At 38.9% G+C, this 24,953-nt stretch overlaps 1 protein-coding gene across 5 annotated transcripts in view; it reads left to right on the top strand.

Moving 5' to 3' along the window:
• Window positions 1-24,953, top strand: part of NAALAD2 (N-acetylated alpha-linked acidic dipeptidase 2) — a 92,784-nt gene that overhangs the window by 22,921 nt on the left and 44,910 nt on the right. For 2 of the 5 annotated variants that reach the window (XM_044258332.1, XM_044258330.1), the window contains exons 2-5: window positions 3,709-3,812; window positions 15,400-15,530; window positions 16,232-16,343; window positions 23,337-23,523. In XM_044258332.1, the coding sequence (XP_044114267.1) occupies window positions 3,748-3,812; window positions 15,400-15,530; window positions 16,232-16,343; window positions 23,337-23,523 (495 nt within the window). In that variant the 5' untranslated portion in view covers window positions 3,709-3,747. Of the gene's footprint in view, window positions 1-2,244; window positions 2,356-3,708; window positions 3,813-10,704; window positions 10,724-15,399; window positions 15,531-16,231; window positions 16,344-23,336; window positions 23,524-24,953 lie in introns of those variants that run through there. The other 3 variants (XM_044258331.1, XM_044258334.1, XM_044258333.1) reach the window with 3 other exon arrangements.

Here is a 24,953-nt window from a genome sequence, read left to right as displayed (position 1 = left end):
CCTAAAATTAATCAATAAATTTTCTTTATGTATAACTCAGATGATTTTCAAACTGCTGCTCCAGTGCTGGGTCCTCTGCCAAGGTGTGTCTGTAGGAGGCAGTGACTCAGGATCAGAATTCTCTGTCATCTTCCTTCTCTCACGTTTTCTCCCCCCACCCCCCACTTAGGTTCAATTAGCCAGCATATAGTACATCATTAGTTTTTAATGTAGTGTTCAACAATTCATTAGTTGCATAAAACACTCAGTGCTCATCACAATACATGTCTTCCTTAATACCCATCAATTCATCCATCAATGGGCATGCAGGTTGTTTCTGTTTTTTGACTATTGTAAATAATGCTCCCATGATTATGGGGCTGCAGATATCTTTTTGAACTAAACTAGTGTTTTCATCTTCATTGAATACTCAGAAGTGGAATTACTGGATCAATATGGTAATTACATTTTTAATTTTTAAGTTGTTTTAAGTATAGTCAACACCCTTTCATTTGGGTCAGATGCTCCCAATGCCTAGAGAGCAAGTATCCTTTCTATTATTAGTATTCCATTCTAAAATGGAATGTAAATAAGAATGATCTCACTCTAAGTTCTGTATTTCTGGATTAGTTTTAAATTTGGTTTCACCAAAACTAACTAAGAAATAGTATAAAATTCATTAGAGCTGATTGTCCACTAGGATAGGGTATCTCTCCTTGGTTGTATTTTGCTTGGGGAAGGGAAGGGATCATGTGTCTCCCGAGGCCAATAAATTGCAAGGACAGTTTTCTCTAAGCAGTACAGAAAATACAATGTTTGGATACTAAGATGTTGTCTTTATAGTAAGCCTGCTCACCACACCCTTTTTCTTCAAAAGATAACAGGCATGACTGGTGTAACAGTCCTGGCATTTAACAATCTTTCCAAGTTTGTTGCAGTTTAGTGCTCTTTAAATTTTTTGGAAGTAAAAGTTCTGAGAATGTCTTTTAATTTTTTATGCATCTTGAGTCCAGTTTTACAGATTTAGTTCTAGGGACTTCAACCCTATTCTGCAAGATGTAAGGTACCCTCAGATATTTTGTATCAACATAAAGTAACTTTTATAAAATATCCTAATAGCATTCTTACTTATGAAAAGAGACTTTAAGGAAAAGTAAATAAAGTGTCTATGTTGGTTAAAAATTGAGTGTTGTTGAGAGAATGACCTGTGTTTTAAGAGGTAGGGTAGATAGGTTGTTAAAATTTTGGTCTTTGTAAAAGCCAGAGAACATTCATTGAATCAGTTATTTCACAGTCTCTTGGAACACACCATGGTTCTTTTATCCTTTTGTCTCTTCTCCCCTGGAACTTTTCCTACCTTCTTTCTATGAGCCAAGGTCTGTAATAACTTCACCACTTGGTTATCTGAAAACCTCTTTCACTTACTCATGAACACCCTTGCTTGTGTGGGTCTAAGAAAAAGAAGGCCTTCTACATGAAAGCTAAGGCTACTGAGAAGCCTGGTAGAAGCCTTTCTTGGGATGGTTTGAGATTTAGAAGAGATTAAGCACTGAGTCCCAAATACTAGCAATGAAACTTCGGAAACTGTAGGATCGAACTTCATTATGTCTAAGGCTTATAGAATAGTGATCATATTGTCATATTGTCCTTGGTCAGTTTGAGAGGTCAAGAAGAGTTATTTAATAACTGGAATAAAGACATTTTAGTTTTTCCAATAATAATTTCCAATTCCAAAATTGTTGAATACTCCTTTCTTGCTGTTTTACCTTGTTAGGGTCCCTTGGATGATAGTGTGGAAGAAAGTTAAGAACTTTCTTGGCCATTTACCGTTTACCAAGCCTCTTTCATCTGTAGACAAATGGGTGTGCCACACTTACACTATCATTGGGATGGTATAGTACCACAGGCCTCCCTTTGGGGTTGTCTGGTTCTTTGTGATGCTGGTGATCGCTTGGATATGTTTCCTTAGTGTTGCCTTATACTGAAGAGAGGGGAGATTTAAAACTAGATCGAGTGGGTTTGGCTGTCACTCTAGAAGTCTGAATTTTGTTTTTAAGTGTAATGGAAAACTTTGAAGGATAGTAACAAAATCTGATTGCTACTTCAGGAAGAAAACTCTACTAAGTCAGAGATGGTCTGTGCAGGAGCAACAGTGGAAGCAGAGGCCAGTTAGGGGGCTGATGCAAAGGTCTAGATGAGAGATGATTGCGGCTAAGATTATAACACTGGTGAAGTGGCTGGATTCAAGCTCCAATTTGATTGCAGAGCCAGTAGAACTTACCGGTGGATTGGATTCAAGTGTGGAAGGAAACAATGAGCATAGTCCCAGAAGTACACCCAGAATCTACAAGGAAGCCATTAAAACCATTGCTACAGGTGGGAGAACATCTTGGCACTCAGCTGGGTTTAAGAATGAGAATAGTAAACAAATGATAAAATCAGAGGATAGCAACTTTGAAAAAGCATACACAGTGGAATAATGATGCAAAGCAAAGGATCATCCTTTCTCTCTGACCCCATGAATTATGATGGGACTCATTTCCATTTCCCAAGGAAATGGAAATCTGTCTGGTTTTAGGAAAGGGGTATCATCAAGTGAAAACTGGTGTTAGGTAAGATGGAGTAGAGAAAGGGTTAGAAGGGAGGTCAAAAATCTAAAGAGAATTATTCTTAATTGAATAATACTGAAGATACCGGATAATAGAAGATAATAAATGAGGCTGGGTGATGAGAGTGTTGTAAGAAAAAGCACGAGGAGTCCCCTGATGTTAGCATTATTAGGTAAAAGCTGTCATGAAAAATGGGCTGAAGGCACATGTTCATGATAAGGGATGAGAAATGCTGAGAAGGAAAATTTACCTTAAAGGCCAAATAATATACTTATCAGTACCAAGCTTCTGTCTGGAATGTTAGCATCATGGTTACACACATCCTATGTTGATGGGAAGGCCTGGGTGGAGGCCCCGTCTCTGTGGGCCTTTTCTAATGTCTACATTTACTGTTGAGTAGAGTAATTGTGACATCAGAAGAAAATCACCCAATCATGGTTTTCTGCTTTTCTTTTAAAATTTGTTTCCACTTTTATTAGTCTTTTGCACTTTTCTCACCATCATACTTCTTCTACTTCTCACTTGCCTTCGAGATCATAGCATACCATACAATGCATTAACATTCTAACATCTTATTTTAAGCTTGAAACTGATTTTTGGCAGTTTTTGCACCCAGGATTTTAGAAATGCTCAACTGGGATGTATCTCTTGTCACTAATTACAGTCATCATGATAACTGCCTTTCAGTTGTTTGAAGACGAACCTTGCTATCTGGATAAACAGATCATCCCATCACCTTGTGACATCATTAATGGCATAATGTCCATATCAGTACAATGGACATCTAGGTGATCCCTTTCATGTGAAAGATAAGACAACATCTTCAGACAAAACATGAAATGTGTGGCACAGCTAAACACCATTCCTTCTCTATTAAATCTTAATTATTGGCTGTTCCTTTTCTATTAAATCCTAATTATTGGTATGTTAAAGAATTGATATATACCACTTTATTAGTACATATCACACCTTGTTTTCAAGTCCTACTGTGACCCATTTGATGGAATTTGAACTTTGAAGTTATAAGATTGGCCCTTTTAGCGTGTGAGAAGGGGGAGGGGAGAAAAGATATAAAAGCAATTTAACCTACTAATGAATTTGTATCCATATTAACAAAAAGCCAAAGACTTGCTGAACCAGCTAACCAGACTTTTTTACAATGGATTGGCAAGATAAAGATTGCAGATCCCACCTGTTGAGGCAGCGACGACCTCCAGAGTTAAGGTAATACTGCTTCTTCTTAGAAATATTCACATTTAATTACATATTCGATGTTTGCCTTGTCTGTGTATCGTAGGCTTTCTAAAGGCAAAGATCATAGCCTTGGGATTTATCACAATGTCTGGCATACTAGGGCCCCCTCTCAGGTCCCCTCCCTCCTCAGGAGCTTTGTATTATCCATTTGCTATTATTCAGTAAACTTTTCTTTGCTGTCAAAAAAAAAAAAATGTCTGGCATGCTTTAATCTTTCAGTAAATATTTATTGAATAAATAATTTTAATTTGGGAAGATCAATCAAGTTGGGAAATAATGCTGATTAATATGCTGATGTCTTCTAGTAGTCAAACTTTAGTTAATTCAAAAAATTGAATTAGGAATATGAAAACAAATTTATGAAATAAGTTCCTTTCTTAAGCTACCCCCCTACCTTTTTTTTTTCTGTAGGCTCCTTGCTCAGCGTGGAGCCCAACACAGGGCTTGAACTTGTAACCCAGAGATTAAGACTTGAGCTGAGATTAAGAATCAGACACTTAACCAACTAAGCCATGCAGGCACCCCTCAAATAAGTCCTTTTATTCATTAGTTCCCACCTTCTTTCTCCATCTAGAGATGAGAGAGATGTAGTCAATAGCCAGCGGTCCCTTGTGTGGCAGATAGAAAAAGCTAAGGTTCTGGAGATAAATGATGTAATAGGTCCTCAAAAAGTAGATGCATAGCATGTTTTTGTGTATACTGATACACAAATGTTTGATATTGTTTGTTACCCAAAGAGGACCCTTGTCAACCCACTGTTAAGTGGACATTTATTAAAATTCCAATATTTTTAAGTAAAAACAATAATGGATATTCTGGGGAAAATGGTTCTTAAACTCTGAGGAGTGTAGTTACTTCATTGGCTATTGCTTCTGTTTGAATAACTTCATTCTAGTTGGCTATATATGCAGTTGCAGTGCGGGGGGGACTTGTTTTGTTATAAAACTAATATATTTTTGAAGTCATTCATCTCTAAACTAGAAAATGCTAGAGTCATCAGTTAAAGTATGGTAACGGACTGCAAGAGCTGGGGTCTTTCAAGTTAGGGCTCTTTGGGAATATAAAAGTGTTTCAAAAATCTTTGTTATTGGAGTGTAATCAACATACAGTGTAATATTAGTTACAGGTAAGCAATGTATTTATTCAGTGATTCTCCACTCAGTGCTCACTACAGGAAGTGTAGTCACAGTCGGCTACCATACAGTGTTATTACCATGTTGACCATATTCCCTATGCTGCACTTTTTATCTCTCTAACTTTTTGTATAGCTGGAACTTAGTACCTCTTAGTTTCCTTCACCTATTTTGCCCATGTGCCTACCTCCTCTTGGACAACCATCAGTTTGTTCTCTGTATTTAAGAATCTATTTATTTGCTTGTTTTTTAGATGTCACATATAAGTGAAATCATATGCTATTTGTCTTTCTGTGACTTATTTCACTTATGATAATACCCTCTAAATACATCCATGTCATCACAAATGACAAATTCTTTCTGTAGCCAAGTAATTTCATGGTGTATATATACTACTTTTTTATCCATTTATCTCTGGATGGATATTTGGGTTGCTTGCATATCTTGGCTATTCTACAATAAACATAGGGGTGCATGTATCTTTTCAAATTAGTGTTTGAGTTTTCTTTGGGCAAATATCCAGCAGTGAAATTACTGGATCATATGGTATTTCTATTTTCAGTTTTTTGGAAACCTCCATCCTGTTTTCCACACTGGCTGCATCAACTTACATTCCCACCAACAGTGAACAAGGGCTCCCTTTTATCCACATCCTTGTCAACACTTGTTATTTTCTGTGTTTTTTATTTTAGCCACACTCACAAGTGTGAGGTGATATCTCATTACAGTTTTGATTTGCATTTCCCTGATGATAAGTAATGTTGAATATCTTTTCATGTGTCTGTTGGACATCTGTATGTTGTCTTAGGAAAAATGTCTATTCAGGTCCTCTGCCCATTTTGTAATCAGATAATTTTGGGCTTTTGGGATTGAATTACATATATATATGTATATTTTAAAAGATTTTATTTATTTATTTGACAGAGATCACAAGTAGGCAAAGAGGCAGGCAGAGAGAGAGAGGAGGAAGCAGGCTCCCTGCCAAGCAGAGAGCTGGATGTGGAACTCGATCTTGGGATCCTGAGATCATGACCTGAGCCGAAGGCAGAGGCTTAACCCACTGAACCACCCAGGTGCCCCTGAATTACATATATTTTGAGATCAATTAGTTTCACTAAAGATAATTTGGTTCAATGTTAACTCTTATGGATTCTACAAAAGTTCCAAGGGAAAAATCCATCAAATATGTCTAGCAGCAATTATAGTTCACTAGAAATGAATTTAGTCTCCTCTAGTAACTTATTAGGACCAAAGAGAGATGCTTTAACTAAGATCATCAAGGCCACAGACAATGCAATAAAGATCGAGAGTATAACCATAGATGTAACTGTCCCCTTCATAATTTGCTTAGCAGGCATGTTTGGTTTGGCGGCAAAACTGCTTTTGGTTAGATACAAGGAATTCAGTCATGAATTGCTAAATATTTTCTTTGGGATGAAATAGATGGATGCAGGAGTCCTATTAACAGAGACCACCATTTTGCAAACCTTCTAGACACTTAAAAAATATATTTATTTTAGAGAGCACGTGCACATGCACAAACAGGAAGGGGCAGAGGGAGGGGGAGAGAATCTTAAGCAGAATCCATACTGAGTATGTTGCCTGATGTGGGGCTTGATCTCACTTCCTGGAGATCATGACCTGAGCCAAAATCAAGAATCAGATGCTTAACGAACTGAGCCACCCAAGCACCACCCCCTTCTAAATATTTTTAAAGAGAAATGCTCTATAACTGATAAGAAGGGGATGACAGGGAGGCTGACGTTTGTTGAGAACCTACTGTCCATTATGGCACTAGGCACTTAAAGTGGTTAATCTTACTACTTGGAACCTACACTATTTTAGTAAGGTAAGGAAAAACTCTAGTACAGAAGAAGAAACTGAGAATTACAGAAACTTGATGTCTTGCTCAGGTAGAGATTGACAGAACAACTGAATCCCATCGGATTTTTTATGTTGATATATGGTTAGGGAACTAATGTGGTGCCGTGGAGCAGCCAGGATCAGAAATGCTTCCCGAGTGTGACCAGTTACGAATTAGGACAGAATTGGGCAACAGGGAAGAAAAAGCAGTATTTAAATACACCTTGCTGCTGAAATTCAAGCAATTCCTGGAGTGGGGGTGGCAAAGAGACAGTTCAATAGTGTGAAAATTAATAAAGGGGAATCTCCCTAAAATGGAGAGGGGAGGACATTGGAGGGGAGGCCTCTAATGTTGTACCACTCATGGCCAATTGGAGACCTTAACAGGAATAGGTGTATCTTTCTAGTCCTACTACTTTACTATTCCAGCAGGAATGAAAACGCTCACAACCCACCCCAACAGCCCAGCCAATGAGATACTGTCACAGTCAGCCAATGAGAAGCCACTATGCTTCAAACTCCCAGTTTACTCCAACAGACTTTTCATTTGCAACAGCAAGTCCTCTTCCTCCCTCTTTGCCCGCCCCCATAAAAGAACCTTCTTCTCCTTTGTTCTCTAGCAGCTTGCCTGTCCCAACTGGAGTTTTGTGCAACTCCTCATCAACCCATTTTTGTTCGTGAAATAACTGACAGCTGATTTTTAAGGTTGACATTACTTGGTTAGGAGATATGGGATCCCAAGAAGACCCCCCAATAACTCCAAGGCTGGTGAGCAAACAGGTGCCAGAACCCAAAGAGCCAATTGAGCTCACTGCTTTATTACCAACCCTGGAGTTTGGGGGTAAGTTTTCTCCTGGATTGGATCTCTGCTCTTCGTGTTTGTGTTGATCTCTAGGGGCTTTATTTGGAATCTGTGTTAAGGTCTCGTCTCTTCTGAGAGTACTTGATCAGCATTTGGTCTCTTTGGAACTGGACTGTGCCTCTTGGAACTCTGCTGTGCTTTGGTGAGACTCCTTTTTGGAATCCGGATGTTCCTGTTGGAATTGTGCTGTTCAGGAATTTTTCTTTTTGCTCTAGAGAACACTTCTGAAAAAATGGGATTTTAAAATGCTTTGAGGTGGTCCTCCTTTCTGGCACCCCTCCTGTTTAAAACAGAAATTTCTGTTTAAAAACAGAAATCCCTCCTCATGTGCATTTCTAATTAAATGGAGCAACTTAATCACAAGCTTTTTGGGAACTTTAATGGCCATTATGGGGAACCTAGGATGTCTTCAGTCAGAAAGTCCCAGCTAAACAAAAAACTGAATGGGATGCCTCTTTAATTGGTACCTTGAGGCTTCCAAGTGTTTTTAGGGTTCTAAGTTTGCTTCTTTGTGAAATACTACTTCTGAATTAACTGAGGCAAACAATTGAAAGGGATCAAAATGGCTTCTGAGAACTTTCTTCCCCCTCCCCCTCTGTCTGCAGACACGTGGGCTCCACCTTGTGCACAGGCCCTTCCTCCAGTGGTATTTTCCTCTGTTCCTTTGTGCCTGCCTTTCCTTCTTCTGGCCCCCTCCCCCATTCTAATCCTCTTGTTGAATTGCATTTTTCCTCCAAATCTCTAATCAGTACTTCCTATCCCAAATGCATTAAAATCTACCCTATAAAGTTAAGTCTTTGGAGAATCTAACTAAACTTCAAATGTCTTAACATTCCTTGGACTAAGGCTGAATTTTGGGCCATAGTTTCCTAAAGTAACCAAAGACCCCTTTAGGTTTGCTGAAGAATTTAGCATAGTTATTTATTTATTTATTTATTTTTAAAAAGATTTTATTTATTTATTTGACAGAGAGAAATCACAAGTAGACGGAGAGGCGGGCAGAGAGAGAGAGAGAGGGAAGCAGGCTCCCTGCTGAGCAGAGAGCCCGATGCGGGACTCGATCTCAGGACCCCGAGATCATGACCTGAGCCGAAGGCAGCGGCTCAACCCACTGAGCCACCCAGGCGCCCCTAGCATAGTTATTTAAATGTACAACCTGGCTTCTTGATTTTTATCTGTCCACATGCCTGTTGGTGAGAGCCAGGTCAAATATGAGAAAAGATAAGCTCAGTGAGAACATCCTGAAAGGGATTTAGAGAAATAAACCCTAACTTTTGGCAAAATGCTTGAACACTCATAGGAAATGTCCACCAAGCAATTAGAGTAGCTTTTCCTAAGCCTGTTAATTGGAACAAAATTCATGTTTGTACACAAAAACCTGGTGAAACTATCTATTATAGTCAAGTGCAAATAATCTTTAAAGGAAATTCTGGTGTTTGTTTAGTTGTTGAATCCACTTGGGTAGCATTTAATTCTGCTTATTAATGTATTGAAAGAGGCTCTTTCTCTTATAGTTAAAAGGATGATGATGGAATGAGAAACTGTGTGCACTCCAGATTTAGTCAATTTGGCAAACTAGCTTACTCCTATCCCAGATGAGTCACCTATAAGAAAGATGTCTACCAGTCTCAATTTTCAGTTCTGGAAAATTAAGGCTCCTCTACAGAACCAAAAATCCCAGTTTCTGCCATTATTGCAAAGGGCCAGGACATTGGACAAAATAACTTACAAATTTAAGCATACCAGGTGTCATCAGTCCCCAAGCCAGCCTTTCCAATGTCTTCCTAATTCCCAGTAATGGCACTCGGTGGAAATACAGGGGCTCTTCCCAGTCCTCCCTCTTAATCTGCTTGGAGAAACCACTCTCTGGGGTTGGGGATCTATTTGTCCTGATTGACCTTGGAGTGGCATGTTCAGTGCTAACCCCACCGCTCTAAAGCAGCTTCTGTCTCCAAGTACTAAGGGTCTTTAATAAACCTCAACAGGTTCCTATCTGTCTGTCTCTCCTTTTATCTAGGCCCTTTGTGAGATGCACACTCTTCTCCTTTGTTCCTCCAGGCTTACTCATTTACTGGGCCAAGATTGCTTAGAAAATAACCATACTGGAATTTTTCTCCCAAAAGGAAGAAATAATTCTGGAATCTGACAGTAGTAATCTAAGTAGCCAACCAGGGAAATTAAATAACTCTTTGATCGCTCTTATTTACTCTGTTTCTGATATCACTGTGGCTGAATCTGCAGACAGTGAACACTTGTTCTTACTGGATCAGCTACCAGTCTCTTTATGGGCAGGCTTTTCAGATTATATTGGCAGAATCCACAGTGCACTTCCCATCAAGATTCAGATGCATCAGAACTTCTCCTCAGAATTAATAAAGCTTTACTAATCAATTCAATTAAGAAACTAACCTATATATAAAGAAGCCCTCTAAGGCATCAGTCCCCTAATATAACATTGCAAGGCTCAGGGCCTCATGATCCCCTGAACTAGTCCTTATAATGCCCCTCTTTTACCGGTGAGAGAACCCAATGGCAGAGTATGGAGGTTTGTCCAGGACCTCTGAGCAATAAATAACACTGTTATCCCCTGGCACCCTGTTATTCCTAATCCATGCCCTACTGATACCCATTCCCACTGAAAGCAAATTTTTCACTATTGCAGTGCATTTCTTAGTATCCCTATTAATAAGGATAGCCAGTGTCTTTTTGCTTTCACTTGGGAAGAGTGGAACTATGCCTGGGCAGTAATGCCCAGGGTTGCAATTAGCTTTTCCTTTTCACAAAACTCAAAAGCTGATTTGGATAATACAAAGTTTTCTGCAGGCTCTGTTTGTTACAATGCATAGATGATTTGCTTCTCTGCTCCCCTTCTCAAACATCTTTACAGGAAAACAGCATCCGCCTGTTAAAACTTCTGGCCTTACAGGGGCAGAAAGGCTCCAAAGAAAAAATGCAGTTTGCTCAAACTCAGTTTTGATACTTAGAGTATCTGATCTCAGAACAAGGACTACATTTGGATCCAGGTAGGCTCATGGAATCCTGAACTTCCCAAAACCTAAAACCAAGTGCCATTCATGATGTTTCCTTGGACTGGCTGTCTACTGTTGAAATGGATTCCAAACTTCTCTCTTAAGGCTCAACTTCCATATGTTTTATTTAAAAATGAGCCTATTATTTGGAAAGATCATGATGGCATAGTTTTGGGGACCTTAAAGTAAAGCCTAATAAAGCTCCCTGTCTTCAGACATCCTGATTATCAACTACCCCTATTCCTCATTGTATGTGAGGGGGAAGGGAATGCCCTTGGAGAACTCACCCCAAAATAGGAGAACATCATCAACCAACAGGGCATTATAACCAACAATTGGACCCTGTAGAAGGGGGATAACCCCCTTGCCTTAGAGTCATTCCTGCCACGGCCCTTTTGCTTAAGGGCCACTCTGGAGAAATAATCACAGGATCCTCTTTAACCGTCCTGTGTCCTATGTACAGAACTCCCTTGCTACCCCCCCCCCACAACAATTCTCATCACACTGAACACTAAGTCAGTTGCCTTGCCTCCTAGGACATCTTCCTGCTAAGCGCTACTCATATCATTCTTCTCACTGTAGTAACCTTAGCCCTGCTATTATCCTCTCCTTCATGGATGAGATCCCTCATGACTGCCTAATGCTGACAGATAACTTTTGACTCCCTTTGACAATTTATGGGAAACTCCTCTAACCAATGCATATTTTTCGTGGTTTAATGATGGTTTTTCTATAAAGACTGAAAATGGAGAATATTGTGTTGGGTGCTGTCACAACTCCTTTGGAAGTCACTGAGTCCATACTTTTACCTGTGGCTATTTTGGCCTCGCAGGTTTAGTTATGTGCCATGCTTGGGCTTGTACAGCCAAGGGTGGAGTCACAAACATTTATACCAATAGTCGGTATGCCTTTGGAGTAGCTCATGACTTTAGAAGTGCTGTGGAAGCAATGCAGTTTGTTTACCTAAACAGTGGGAATAAAATTAAAAATGGGACGCCTGGGTGGCTCAGTTGGTTAAGCAGCTGCCTTTGGCTCAGGTCATGATCCCAGCATCCTGGGATCGAGTCCCACATTGGGCTCCTTGCTCGGCAGGGAGCCTGCTTCTCCCTCTGCCTCTGCCTGCCTCTCCATCTGCCTGTGCTCGCTCGCTCTCTCTCCCTCTATCCCTGACAAATAAATAAATAAAATCTTAAAAAAAATTTAAATTAAAAATGGCTCCAATGTCCCAAATTTATTAGATGCCATACTATTGCCTGCAGCTCTGCCTATTACTAAGCTTTCTGGGTCTTCCAGACTCAAACTCCTAGAGTCCAAAGGAAACCACCTCACTGATATTTCCAACAAAACACTGTTCTTGAGGAAACCAAGACCAAAACCTGTCATAGTTGAAAGGGATGTTCTCTCAAATGATGAGTTGGGAAAAAAATGATAAGAGTTATCCAATAATTGACACTAGAGAGAGAAAAATAGTGGAAATCTAATAAGTATTGGTTTCATTAAAAAAAAAAAAAAAAGATAACTCTGGTATAGACCCAACGCTCCTGCCTTGCTAGAAGTCCTAGAATTCCCACTACTTAACATCTCACCATCATTAAACCATTAGCCTACTGACAAAATAAGTCTTTGGGAATGTTAGTGGGGAAATATTAAGGCTGCAAACAGTGCCCACATTATTTGTCACACCTGTCTGAAGTATAATCCAAAAAATCCTGTTCACACAAACGAACTTTATACAGCTTCCCTGTCTCATGGATATAAATGTCTTTTCATTATTATGCTTCATTATCTCACTGGACCAAGGCTTTCACCTTGTAGACAGACCAATGCTTATCCTGTGGCTAAAATTCTCTTAGGAAAAGATTATCCCTGGTGTGCCTGGGTGGCTCAGTCAGCTAAGTGTCTGCCTTCAAAGCTCAGGTCATGATCCCAGAGTCCTGGGATCAAGCCCCATGATGTGCTCCCTGCTTAGAGGGAAGCCTGTTTCTCCCTCTCACCATGCTACCCCCTGCTTGCATTCTCTGTTTGTCTCTCAAATAAATAAAACCTTGAAAAAAAAAAATAGAAAAGATTACCCTCCCTGGGGAACAGCCCCACCTTGGAACTTCATAGTGATTAGGGAGGTCATTTTACCAGGCAGATGCTTTAGCAAGTCTGTGCTGTTTGGCCAGTTTTACAGCTTTCATTGTGCATACCATCTTCAAGTCCTTGGGGTTGTTTACTTGCACTAACAGCACTAACTGACAAATTTTTTACAGAGTCTCCAGATATCTTGGCTGAAAACATTGCTGTTGGTCTTCTAAATTTCAGATCCACCCACCTTGGGATTCCTAAACTCTCACCCTTTGAGATAGTCACAGGATATCCTAAGCATTTGGCCCCTGCCTCCTTTGACATGGAGTAGATAGAAGGGGATCTCCTTTAACATTGTTAAAGGCCTAGTTGCTTCTGCTGAAGATAAGCATGATTTTTGGTAGAGCAATCTTTTCACCATGTACTCAAGTACATGGGAGACAGACTTCAAGTACTCTGCAACTTGGAGATTTCATCTATTGAAATAGATACTTCCAGAGAAACTTATCAACCTCACTGGAATGGTCCTTATCAGGAACTGCTAACCAACCCTTGGGCCGCCTGGGTGGCTCAGTGGGTTAAGCCGCTGCCTTCGGCTCGGGTCATGATCTCAGGGTCCTGGGATCGAGTCCCGCGTCGGGCTCTCTGCTCAGCAGGGAGCCTGCTTCCCTCTCTCTCTCTCTGCCTGCCTCTCTACTTGTGATCTCTGTCTGTCAAATAAACAAATAAAATCTTTAAAAAAAAAAAAAAAAGATTTGTCAAAGTCCAGGGAATAAATTCTTGGGCTCATATGACACATCAAAAAAAGCTACGAACCCTGACTGGATCTGCACACCAGCTGGTGATCTGAAAGTGAAGATTTCCTGGAATTGAAGCAGATGATATCTGATGAGGCCACTTTCCCATAATGTCCAGACCAGGACTGTGTCCCTTTTCCTTACTACTTTCTCTTTTATGAAAAGAAAATGCTCTATATTTCCCAAACTCTTGCAAAAGTGAGAATGTCTCCTTTTGACAGGACCTTTTGGAAACAGCCTTCTCACAATCCTGAGAGCTTTCTCTGAAGGGTGAGAAGGGCAGAACTCACAGAATTCTTTCATCTGAACCATGATCTGACTCCTGAGTCTTACCCAAATTCATGGTTTCTGAATTTACAACTTTACATCGATATTATTGATGACACATTTGCTTCAAAACACTTCTTTTGAGATAGTACCATTTTAAAACATCTTTGAAGTGTTCGTTTTGCAGCAAGTTCATCAGCTCCTGCTTCATGTTTATACCTGCCCTCTATCTTCCCAAATGCACTCCATTAATTCTTTCCATGTGCTTTTGTTCACCTGCTTTCATGGTTGCTTTAAGCGGAGACTTCCTGGAAGCGTATTACTACAGGCTTGTTTTTGTAAGGAGAACCTTCTGTAGGAGAAACTCCCCTAAGTTGGAATAAGTGCCAATAAGCATGTTATTTGGCTACTCTCAGACGGAGGGTACCAGTTGTCCTCTCTTCTACAATTTGAAATTGTCATGCTTTGTATAATTCAAGTGCTGTATTTTGTTCCCGGTCACACTTTTGTAAAAATCAATGTACTCAAAAAGGTGATGCTGGTGACTCAGTACTTCAAGATGATTTCCAATGTTTATAACCTTGAGAAGATACAGACTTGAAATGGGAAGTGCCTGAGAGTTCTCTCTCCAAACCTTCCCTGTTACTGTAATGCGGCCTTAAGTGGAACATGGGCCATAACAACATGGGACCTAGGAAAGGTCCATCCTGGACACAAGGGACAAAAACCACGAAATGTGGAAAACCTGACTCATAATCATTGATGCTTTTGAGGGAAGGTCTTGATTAAAGGGAGGAAATGTAAATATTAATAAAGATAGACTTCACTCAACGGAGTAGGGAAGCCAGAAGAAGGAAGCTCTCACATCCTACCACTCACCACCAATTGGAGATGCCAACAGGAAGAGATACAACTTGCAAGTAGATCCCATTTTACTCCCCAGCAGGAGGAATAAAGATTTTCTCCCCCCACCAGCAACAGCTCAGCCAATGAAAGGCCACTATACTTTAAACTCCCTAGTGTACGCTGATGGACTTTTTTTTTTTTTTTTTTTTTTTTTACAACAGCCCTACCAAATGCCTCCAGCTTTCCCCTATAAAAGACCAGCGCTCTGCTTTGTTCTCCCCCTTGCCTGTGGTTTTGCTGTAGCCTGCATGTTTGCAATGGTAATTGTCTGCTATTCTTCAACCACTTTTGCTGGTAAAACAACATAGTTTTATTTTTAAAGTTAACAACTGAGTTCTTTAGGAAACCATTAGGGACACATTTCCTTAGCCACCCATTCCACATTCCCCACAGCAGACTGTCCTGGTTACTGCAGAATCAACATTATGGAAGTTGCCTGCCAACAGCAAGTCTCTGTCTCCTCCCCTCGCCAGACTTCCTCTTTCCCGTTAAGGCCCCCTCAGGACCAGAGGGGACTGGAGTTGTTTGCTGTGCTTTGGAGGGCAGTAAGGCAGCCCCTGCTTTGCAGAAAGCCTGCTGGTGGGCAGGTACTCACCCCATCCCCTGCCGTGCCCTCTGTTTGGTCTGCAGGCTAGAGGCTGGCTCTTTCCCGAACACCAAGCTCCGTCCCCAGGGAGTCATGGCTACGTCCAGGGGCCGTCTCTATCTTTGGATGTACTTGGCTGCAGCGCTGGCATCTTTCCTGGCAGGACTTATGGTGGGTAAGTATGAACCCCTTCTCCCCAGTGCAGGGCTGGCACTTCACCCTACCGAGGCTGGGGAGGGAGAGAAAGCAACCCTGGAGGCTGTGTGGGCTCCCTGAGCTCCCTGCATGTGGCCAACTCCAGGGATTTCAGCCCAACTGGAAACCGAATGGAATGCATTTTGACCTTCTTAATGAAGTGTGACTGAAATTCAAATTCATTAAAGGTTCAGTGAGCTCAGGATACTTGTCAAAAGCTGTTCGGTCAGAGCTATCATTCCCCACAGGCATGAAAAAGGTGGTTTCATTTACAAGCACTATTAATGAGTCAAAACTAGCAAATAATATGAACAGCAGTGCAAAAATTGCCCTTCCTTCATCATTTATTAAATAAATATTTGTGGAATGTTTCTTGTGTGTCAGACGCGGTACTACGAACTAGATCACCCCAAGGAGAAAAAGAAAGTTAGAGTCCCATGCCTTGGTGCATAACATGTAGGAAAATGAAAAGATTATCTCCTAAAACTAGTTTTAACCAACTCAAAATTACACTGCATAGCAGAATTTGAAGGATTTCTATACTTAATAGGAATATTTTTGTAAAGCTCACCTTGAGCTATTTCTGAAGTAAGGACAATTTTTGGGCTTCTAATTTTTGTAAAGTCAAAAGCAATTATGTAAGTATATGGCAAGTATAGATGCATGAATTATCTCCCCTAGGCTGGTTTATTAAGCCTTTGAAAGAAACTACAACTTCACCGCCCTATCATCAAAGTACACGGTGGAAACTCGTATCTGAGATGAAAGCTGAAAATATCAAATCATTTCTTCGGTAAGTTTGTTTTGATGTTTGGTCTTAAAAATGTTGAAAATATCTCAGAGGGAGAAGCATATTACAACTGGTTATATTCACCTGGGTAATCTTTATGTGAAATTATACCATCTCACATTAATTTATGATAGTTCAGAATGTCCCTTTTAACCACTCAGGATAAAATGTATCTGAATGTTGCAAAAGTGGGTCTTGGGTCTTTCTTTAGCTTCATGTACAGAAAAAGGATCTGGTTGCTTTTTAAAGAGATGTTTCAACTTCATGTAACTTTAGACAGCAACTGAATCTTGTTTCTCCCTTATGCCTGCTTTTAATCAGCAATTTTATTTGAAGGTCATTCTGTCAGGAAGACTTAGATGGTTGTAAACTCAGATTTAAAGGAGGGGAGATTAAAGTTTTAGACTGTCTGCCACAAACTAAACCTTTATGCCACATTGCAAATATAAGTAACACAAACTAGACAAAATGAGAGCAAAAGGATCAGTGCAAATCCACCATCCTCTAAGCATGAAAAAATGTAACATTTCAGGGAAATGATAATGAACTCCTTAAAGGCAGTCACCATGATGTTTGTTTCTATATTCAGACTCTCTCAAAGGAGGGTCATTAAAAGAAACAAAAACAACAACAAACTCAGCTTTATTGAAGTATAATTTATGTAAAAGGAACTGCATCATATAAAACCTTAAGTTTGACAGTATTGACGGATATATAGTAGACTCAGCAAACCAATTCTTGAGTCAGGATACAGAAATTTTACATCATGCCCTTTGCAGTTTATTCCTGTCATCACCTTTAGCCCTACGCATCAACTGATCAGTTTTATGTCATTGAGTTTCTCTGCATTTTTGAGAATTTTATATAAATGGAATCATACAATATGTACTATTCTGTGTCTGTTTTCTATCATTCAGCTAATAATTTTGGAATTCATCAAGGTTGTTGCACATATCAGTTTATTGCTTTTATTGCTGACTAGTATTCCATTGTATGGATATCTTATAATGTGCAGTTGTTGGACTTTTGGGTTGTTTTTTATTTTTTATTTTTTTAAGATTTATTTATTTGACAGAGAGAGATCACAAGTAGGCAGAGAGGCAGGCAGAGAGGAGGAAGCAGGCTACCTGCAGAACATAGAGCCTGATGTGGGGCTCGATCCCAGGACCCTGGGACCATGACCTGATCCAAAGGCAGAGGCTTTAATCCACTGAGCCACCCAGGCACCCAGTGGGTTGTTTTTTATTTTTGATGATGATGAACAAAGCTGCTATGAACATGTGTTTATAAGTTTTTGTGTGGACATACATTTTCATTTCTTTTGGAATGGCTGTATTGGATGATAAGCATTATGTTTAGCTTTTTAAGAGAATGTCAAACAGATTTCAAAAGTGGTAACAGTTTTTCACTCCTGCGACTATGCATGAGTGCTCCAGCTGCAGCACATCCCAGTCAACACTTAGTTTTGTCTGTTGTTTTAGTTTTGATTTGCATCTTCCGTATAACGAGTGATGTTAAGCATCATCTCCTATGTTTATTGGACATTTGCACATTTCAAAAAGCATCTGTTCACATATTTTCCTATTTTATTTATTTATTTAAGATTTTATTTGTTTGACAGACAGAGATCACAAGTAGCCAGAGAGGCAGGCAGAGAGAGAAAGAGGAAGGAAGCAGGCTTCCCGCTGAGCAGAGAACCCAGTGCGGGACTTGATCCCAGGACCCTGAGATCCTGACCTGAGCCGAAGGCAGAGGCTTTAACCCAGGCACCCCCTATTTTCCTATTTTAAATTGTTTTCTTATTGAGTTGTAGGAGTTCTTTATTTATTCTGAGTACAATTCCTTTGTCGGACATGTATTGTGAATATTTTATTCTGTTCTTTGGCTGGACTTTTTTGTTAGTGGAGTTTTTGAAGTGCAGAAATAAAAATTTCTGGTAAAGTCCAGTTGACCAAGTTTTGATTTCCTTTTTTTCTTTTTAAGATTTTATTTATTTATTTGCCAGAGAGAGAGAGAGAGCACACAAGCGGGAGGAGTGGCAGGCTGAGGGAGAAGCAGACTCCACACTGAGCAAGGAGAGTGATGTGGGACTTAATCCCAGGATCCTGGGATCATGACTTGAGCTGAAGGCAGATCCTTAACCAACTGAGCCACCCAGGCGCCCCAATTTTTGTTTCATAGTCTATGTTCTATCTCACTTTGGCTATTAGAAGTATGAAGATTTCCTTCTATGTTTTCTTTTAGATTTTTTTTTTTAGAAGTTTTATAACTGTAGCTTATATATTTAGGTCCTCGGTCTACTTCAAGTTAATTTTTGTGTATGATATGGTATAAGAGTTGAAATATTCAATTATTTCTGCAATACTTGTTGAAAAACATTTATTTCCACATTTTATTGCTTTTGCATATTTGTCCAAAGTTACTTGACCATATATGTGTGGCCTGGTTTTGGATTTTTACATTTTCTTTTATTGATCTATAGATCTCAACACTATATACTGCTGGTTAGTGTAGCTTAATAATAAGTCCGAGAATCCAGTGGAGTTAATCCTATAAACTTTTATTCTCAGAAATTGCTTTGACTACTTTGGGCCATTTGTATTCCATGTTAATTTTAGAACCACCTTCTGAATTCCTACAAAAAACCTGGAATTTTTACTAAACTCTTTTACTCAACTCTATAGATAAATTTGGAAGACAAATAACACCTTTAAAATATAGAGTCTGCCAGTCTCTTTTTTTATTTGTCATGGGGGGGTTACTATAGTTTAACTTTTCAACCATGGAGGGACATTTACGATTAGTTTTTGGATATTATGATTAACGTTGCAATTCACATTTATGTACAGGTTTTACATAAGCATAGGTTTTCATTTCTGTGGCATAAATGCCCAAAGATAAAAACTGCTAAGTTGTATGGTAAATACATTTTTAGTTTTAGATGAGTTTGCCTGCTTTCCAGTATAGGTGTATTGTTTAATGTTTTCCATTGACATCATTATTTTTAATTTTACCCCTTCTCACAGGCGCATAGTGATACCTCATTGTGGTTTTAAACTGCAGTCCCCTAATAATTAATGATATTGAACATCCTTTCATGTGCTTATTCATCATTTGTGTACTCTCTTCAGTGAAATGTCTGTTCATGTCTTTGACCTATTTTCTATTTGGATAGTTTTATTTGTTTTTTTCCTCTTGAGATTTGAGAGTTCTTTATATTTTCTAGATAAGCCTTTTGTCAGCTTTGTGGTATTCAAATATTTTCCCCTCTCTGTTATTTGTCTCTTCATGTCTTAACAGAGTTATTTGTAGATTAGAAGTTTTAAATTTTAATGAGGTCCAGTTTATTGCTTTTTCCTTTTATGGATCATGCATTTAGGTTCATATCTAAGAACGCTTATTCTAGATCTCTTTTCCCCTCTCTTCCCTCCACCCTGAAACTTTATACTTTACATTTTATATGAATATTGTGATTCATTTAATTTTTGCATAAGACATCATGTGAGGCTGAGGTGCGTTATTTTGCCTGTAGATGTCCAATTGCTTTGGCATTATTTGTTGAAAGGCTATTTTTCTATTTAATTGCTTTTCACCTTTGTCAAAGATTCGTTGGGCATATTTGTGTGAGTCTATTTCTGGCTTCTCTATTCTGCTCTATTCATCTGTGTGTCTTCTCTCTGCACATACCACATAGCCTTGATTGTTGAAGCCATATAGTAAGGCTCAGTAATGTGTAGAATGATTCCTCTCATTTTGTTTTTCTAAACAATTGTTTTAGCTATTCCATATCCTTTTCCTTTTCATATAAAATATAGACTAAACATATTTACGTCTCTGTGGAATTTTGAAAGTATTTGTCCTAATCTTATAGAACAATTCAGGGTACTTGACATTTTTCCTATGTCCAGTCTTCTAATCCATAAACATAGTCTGTCCAGTTATTTAGATCTCCTTTGTTTGCTTTTATAACATTTTGTAATTTTATAGGATGCAGATCCTGGATATGTACTGTTCAATTTACATCCAAGTATTTTATTTTCTTTGGAGTGGTTGTAAGTCATATTGTGTATAATTCCAGTTTCTACATGTTTGTTGTTAATATATAGAAATACTGTTGATTTTTGTGTTGATTTTGTATCCTGTGGCCTGTTTAAATTCATGTAGATTCATTGGGATTTTCATGCCATCTTCAAATAGGGACACTTTTATTTCTGTCTTTCTAAACTGTATGCATTTTACACTTGGGTTTTTCTGTTTGTCTGGTTTTTGCAGTCAAATGCTCTACCACTGAGCTATACCCCCTGTTTGTCTGGTTTTTGTTTGTCTTGTTCTTATTGTGCTGACTGAAATTCCAGTAGTATGTTGAATAGGAATGAGAGTGAACATCTTTTGTTGTTGTTATTTCTAAGATTAGGGGGAAAACATTCAGAATTTCTTGATTAAGTATGATAATGTTCATAGATTTGTTGTAGGGGACCTATGTGTCTCAGTTGACTGAGCATCTGACTCTTGATTTTGGCTCAGGTCATGATCTTATGATCTTGGGGTCCTGGGGTTGAGCTCTGGTGGGCATGGGACTCCATGCTCAGTGGGGAATCTGCATGGGCGTCTCCCTCTTCCTCTCTCTCTCTCCCTCCCTCCATCTCTCCCTCTCTCTACCTGTTTCCCTACCTGTTCTCTCTCTCTCTCCCTTTCAAATAAATAAAAATCTTAAAAAAATTAAAAATTTGTTGTAGATGATCTTTATCAAGTTAAGAAAACTCTCCTCTATTCCAAGATTGCTAAGCATTTTCTTTTATCCTGAATGGATATTGATATTGTCAAAAGATTATTTTTCCACATCAATTTCTATGATCATGATTTTTTTTTCTTTATCTGGTTTGGAATCTAGTTATTCTTTTACTGATTTTAGGGACATTGGAATCAAATTATATCAAGAAAGGAGTCACAATCTCCAGGAGTGTGAAAATGCATATTTTTCCCCATTAATTATGTAAATTTCTGCTTCCTATATTATGAAGACCATTGACTAGGCATATACATGTTAATGTTAGTTTTTTTTTTTTTAAGATTTATTTATTCATTTATTTGACAGACTGAGATCACAAGTAGGCAGAGAGGCAGACAGAGAGGGGGATGCAGGCTCCTGGCTGTGCAGAGAGATGTGAGGCTCTATTCCAGGAGCCTGGGATCATGACCTGAGCCGAAGGCAGAGGCTTTAACCCACTGAGCCACCCAGGTGCCCCTGTTGTTAGGTCTTTAAGACAGACTACCTTTTTATCTTTATGAAACATCCTTATCTTTGGTAATCGCTACCTTTAAGTCTATTTTATTTGGTAGAAATATTGTCACATCAGCCTCCTTACACTTATGTATACATGGTATATCTTCTTCCATCTACTTTTAATCCATTATTTTCTTCAGAATTTTTCTGTTCACTGTAGAAAATAAGACAATAATTATATAAAGTAGAAATTAAATATCTCAAGCCCCACTCTTTTTTAATGTATACAAAATACCTTCTGTCTATAAACACAATGCTTTTTTTAAAACAAATATGCTAAGATATTAAATATCCATAACCTGTAGGTTTCATTTAATGATATAGAAAGGGAAAGCTTAATAGGAGAAGATGCTGGAGGAGTCCTCATGGGTGATAAGTAGCTTGCTTTCTCTTGTAGAAAAGGAGAATGAAAGAAGTGGTGACAGGGAAACTGAGGTAGATGGGACAATATTTATGTCTCAGAGAAGACCTTGTGCAAAGGTCATAGGTGGCCACTGCAGGAGGAAAAGGAGTCTACCAAATGCCATGGGGCAGAGATTATTTATTTATTTATGGGTGGAGAATTTTATATGGAGAGTGGTGGGAAATGAAAATGGAAAGGTGGAAGGGTGGCTCAGATAAAAAAGGGCCCAGTATGCCATGCTTGAATGTGAACTCTATAAAAACTCACGATATAGAGAGCCATACAAGGAGTTCAGGCAATTGAATAATATCAGATGAATGATTTCAAATTATCACTATTTCTCAAGGTCAGACAACTATGACTTTCATATTTTAGTCCCAGCATTTAATGACTGACATTATGAAGAAATTATTTAACTATCCTCTCAATTCCCTTATTTGCAAAATGAGGACAATGGGAGAAGGGTTGTGAAGGCTGCTCGAGGTAACCCAGGTGAAAGTGCCTGGTCGCATGCCTGGGATGTAGTAAGTTCTCAGCAAACGTCTGTTTTCCTTTACTGCCTATCTTGTTTTGGTTGTGTCCTGGTTGGCTAAAAAAAACAATTTATAAAAATATTATTCTCTTACTGAAGGGGTGGTGGGGTGGAGAAAGGTGAGAAATTATTTTTAAAATATTATTTACCTTCATGTAAAATCAGCCTATGTAAAAATAATTTTTGTGCGGTCCCTTAAATGCTGCAACCCATTTATACTCAGAACCAAGAGAACATTGCCCTAATTCAGTTCAACAAATCTGTTGTATAATATCTGAATAATAGGCAGAAACTAAGCAGTAGGCAACATAAAAATAAAAATGCGTGGACTTTCAACTTTAATGAGATCAATAAACAACAGAATAAATACGACAACAGTGGAAGTATACAGTTTAGACTGCCCAGCTGGTCTCTGGCAAACATTATGAACTGCCCTGCCCCCTCTACCACCCAAAATATCCTCCCTTACTGATGATCAGCAGGAAGGAGCACCATTCGTATGGAGGCCTGATCTTCTCCCAAGGTGCTTTCTCATACTGCTGACTGCCTGTGTTTACCATGGCATATGCTCTTTTCCGGGGGATCATGTTGTGAATATTGTATTTAAACACAATTTTTAAAATGGAATACCTAGAAATTGGTACCATTAGCTTTTTTAAAAATCTTTGATGTAGAAATGATAATACCTAAAGGATGAGTGATGCATCTAGAATAGTACTGAGGCATATTGTCTGAATATAGTCTTTAATTCCCACTTGTATCTTATTTTCATTGTAGTTCTTTTACAAAGCTCCCTCATCTGGCAGGAACAGAACGAAATTTACTTCTTGCCAAGAAAATCCAAACCCAGTGGAAGAAATTTGGACTGGATTCAGCCAAGTTGGTTCATTATGATGTTCTCCTATCCTACCCTAATGAGACAAATGCCAACTATATATCAATCATGGATGAACATGGAATTGAGGTGTGGAATTGTTGGTACTTATTGTGGTTTATAACCCCTGTTGTTCATGTGAATTGGGATGTAGAGTCAAGTAAAAATAGAAATTGGCTAATAGTGCAGTGGAGCTCATATTTTTTGGAAAATTGATAAGTTGCAAACTAATGATTCAGTGTCTACTATATATTAGGCACAGTGCTAAGTTTTAAAGATGGAATGAAGCCTAGGAACAGGATTCTTTTTGTATTAAGTAAGTCAAGGCAGTTGTTGGAACACGTCATTTTAAATCAATATGGTGAGTGTTATGAAGATTATGTTTTGGGATCTTTACACAGAAAAGATTCACTTAGCCCAGTCTGGGACTTAGAGAAGGTTTCCTAAAAGAAAACCTTTCTGATATGAGAGTCATGAAAGATCCTAAGGAGTTAACCACATGAAAAAGCAAAGTAGGGGGCAGGCACTTGGATGGCTCAGTTGGTTAAGCCTCTGCCTTTGGCTCAGGTCCCGATCTCAGGTTCCTGCTTCCCCCTTCTCTCTGCCTGTCTTTTTTGCCTCCTTATGATCTCTCTGGGTCAAATAAATAAATAAAATCTTAAAAAAAAAGAAAAAGCAAAGTAGAAGAATCCAGGCAGAAGAGAAAATAATGGCAAAGATTTGGAGACCCATAACTAACTTAGTATTGCTGGGGAACTTAAAAATTTTCTGTATTTCAAAAATGTAAAGTACAAATTTGGCCAGAGTAGGAGATAAACCAGTATATATGTTTTGGGGGCAGGTCACAGAATGGCTTATACATTGTCCTAAGGTGCTTAGAATTCAACTTCAGTGAATGGAAACCATTGACAAGTCCTAAGAAATGGAAGGATGTGGCAAGAGAGGCATTATTTAGATAGTTTGGGTCATCTGCCGGTTAGACCTTGATAGACAAGGAGTTCAAATTGGGGTCTTATGAGAACAGTCCAGGTAAAAGATGATGAAGCCCTGAATCAGGATGTTAGTAGAAATGAGGAAGAGGGATGATCTAAGAAATAGTTAGGTGGCAATACTAGTGGAAATTCATTCGTGATTGCCTGGAGTAAGGAGATGAAGACAGAGTTCAGGATGACTCTGAAGTATCTGTGGTATGGGCGGCTGGCTAGTGATGCTACTAGTAATAGCAAGGAAAGCCAGAAAGCAACAGGCCGGGGTGAGGGATGAGAAATTCAAAGTCAGACATGTTGAGTCTGGACATCCAAGCTGAAATAATCATCCGGCCCTTGTGTTGATGGAGATGTCCATATATAAATGTACATAAGTATACATATCTGGAAAGGTGGACATTATAAGCGTACGGACTATGGATAAAATTTGGGGAGTCAGTGAAATCTGACGACAAGAGAGTATAAAATGAGGCAGATCATAGACGGGGATAAAACACAGGAAGTATTTAAATGCATTTGAAAGAAAAGGGGTCC

This window comes from Neovison vison, chromosome 7, assembly GCF_020171115.1.
Source record: "Neovison vison isolate M4711 chromosome 7, ASM_NN_V1, whole genome shotgun sequence".
NCBI lineage: Eukaryota > Metazoa > Chordata > Mammalia > Carnivora > Mustelidae > Neogale > Neogale vison.
Note: the sequence above shows the minus strand (reverse complement) of the source record. Positions and strands in the feature narration are given on the sequence as shown.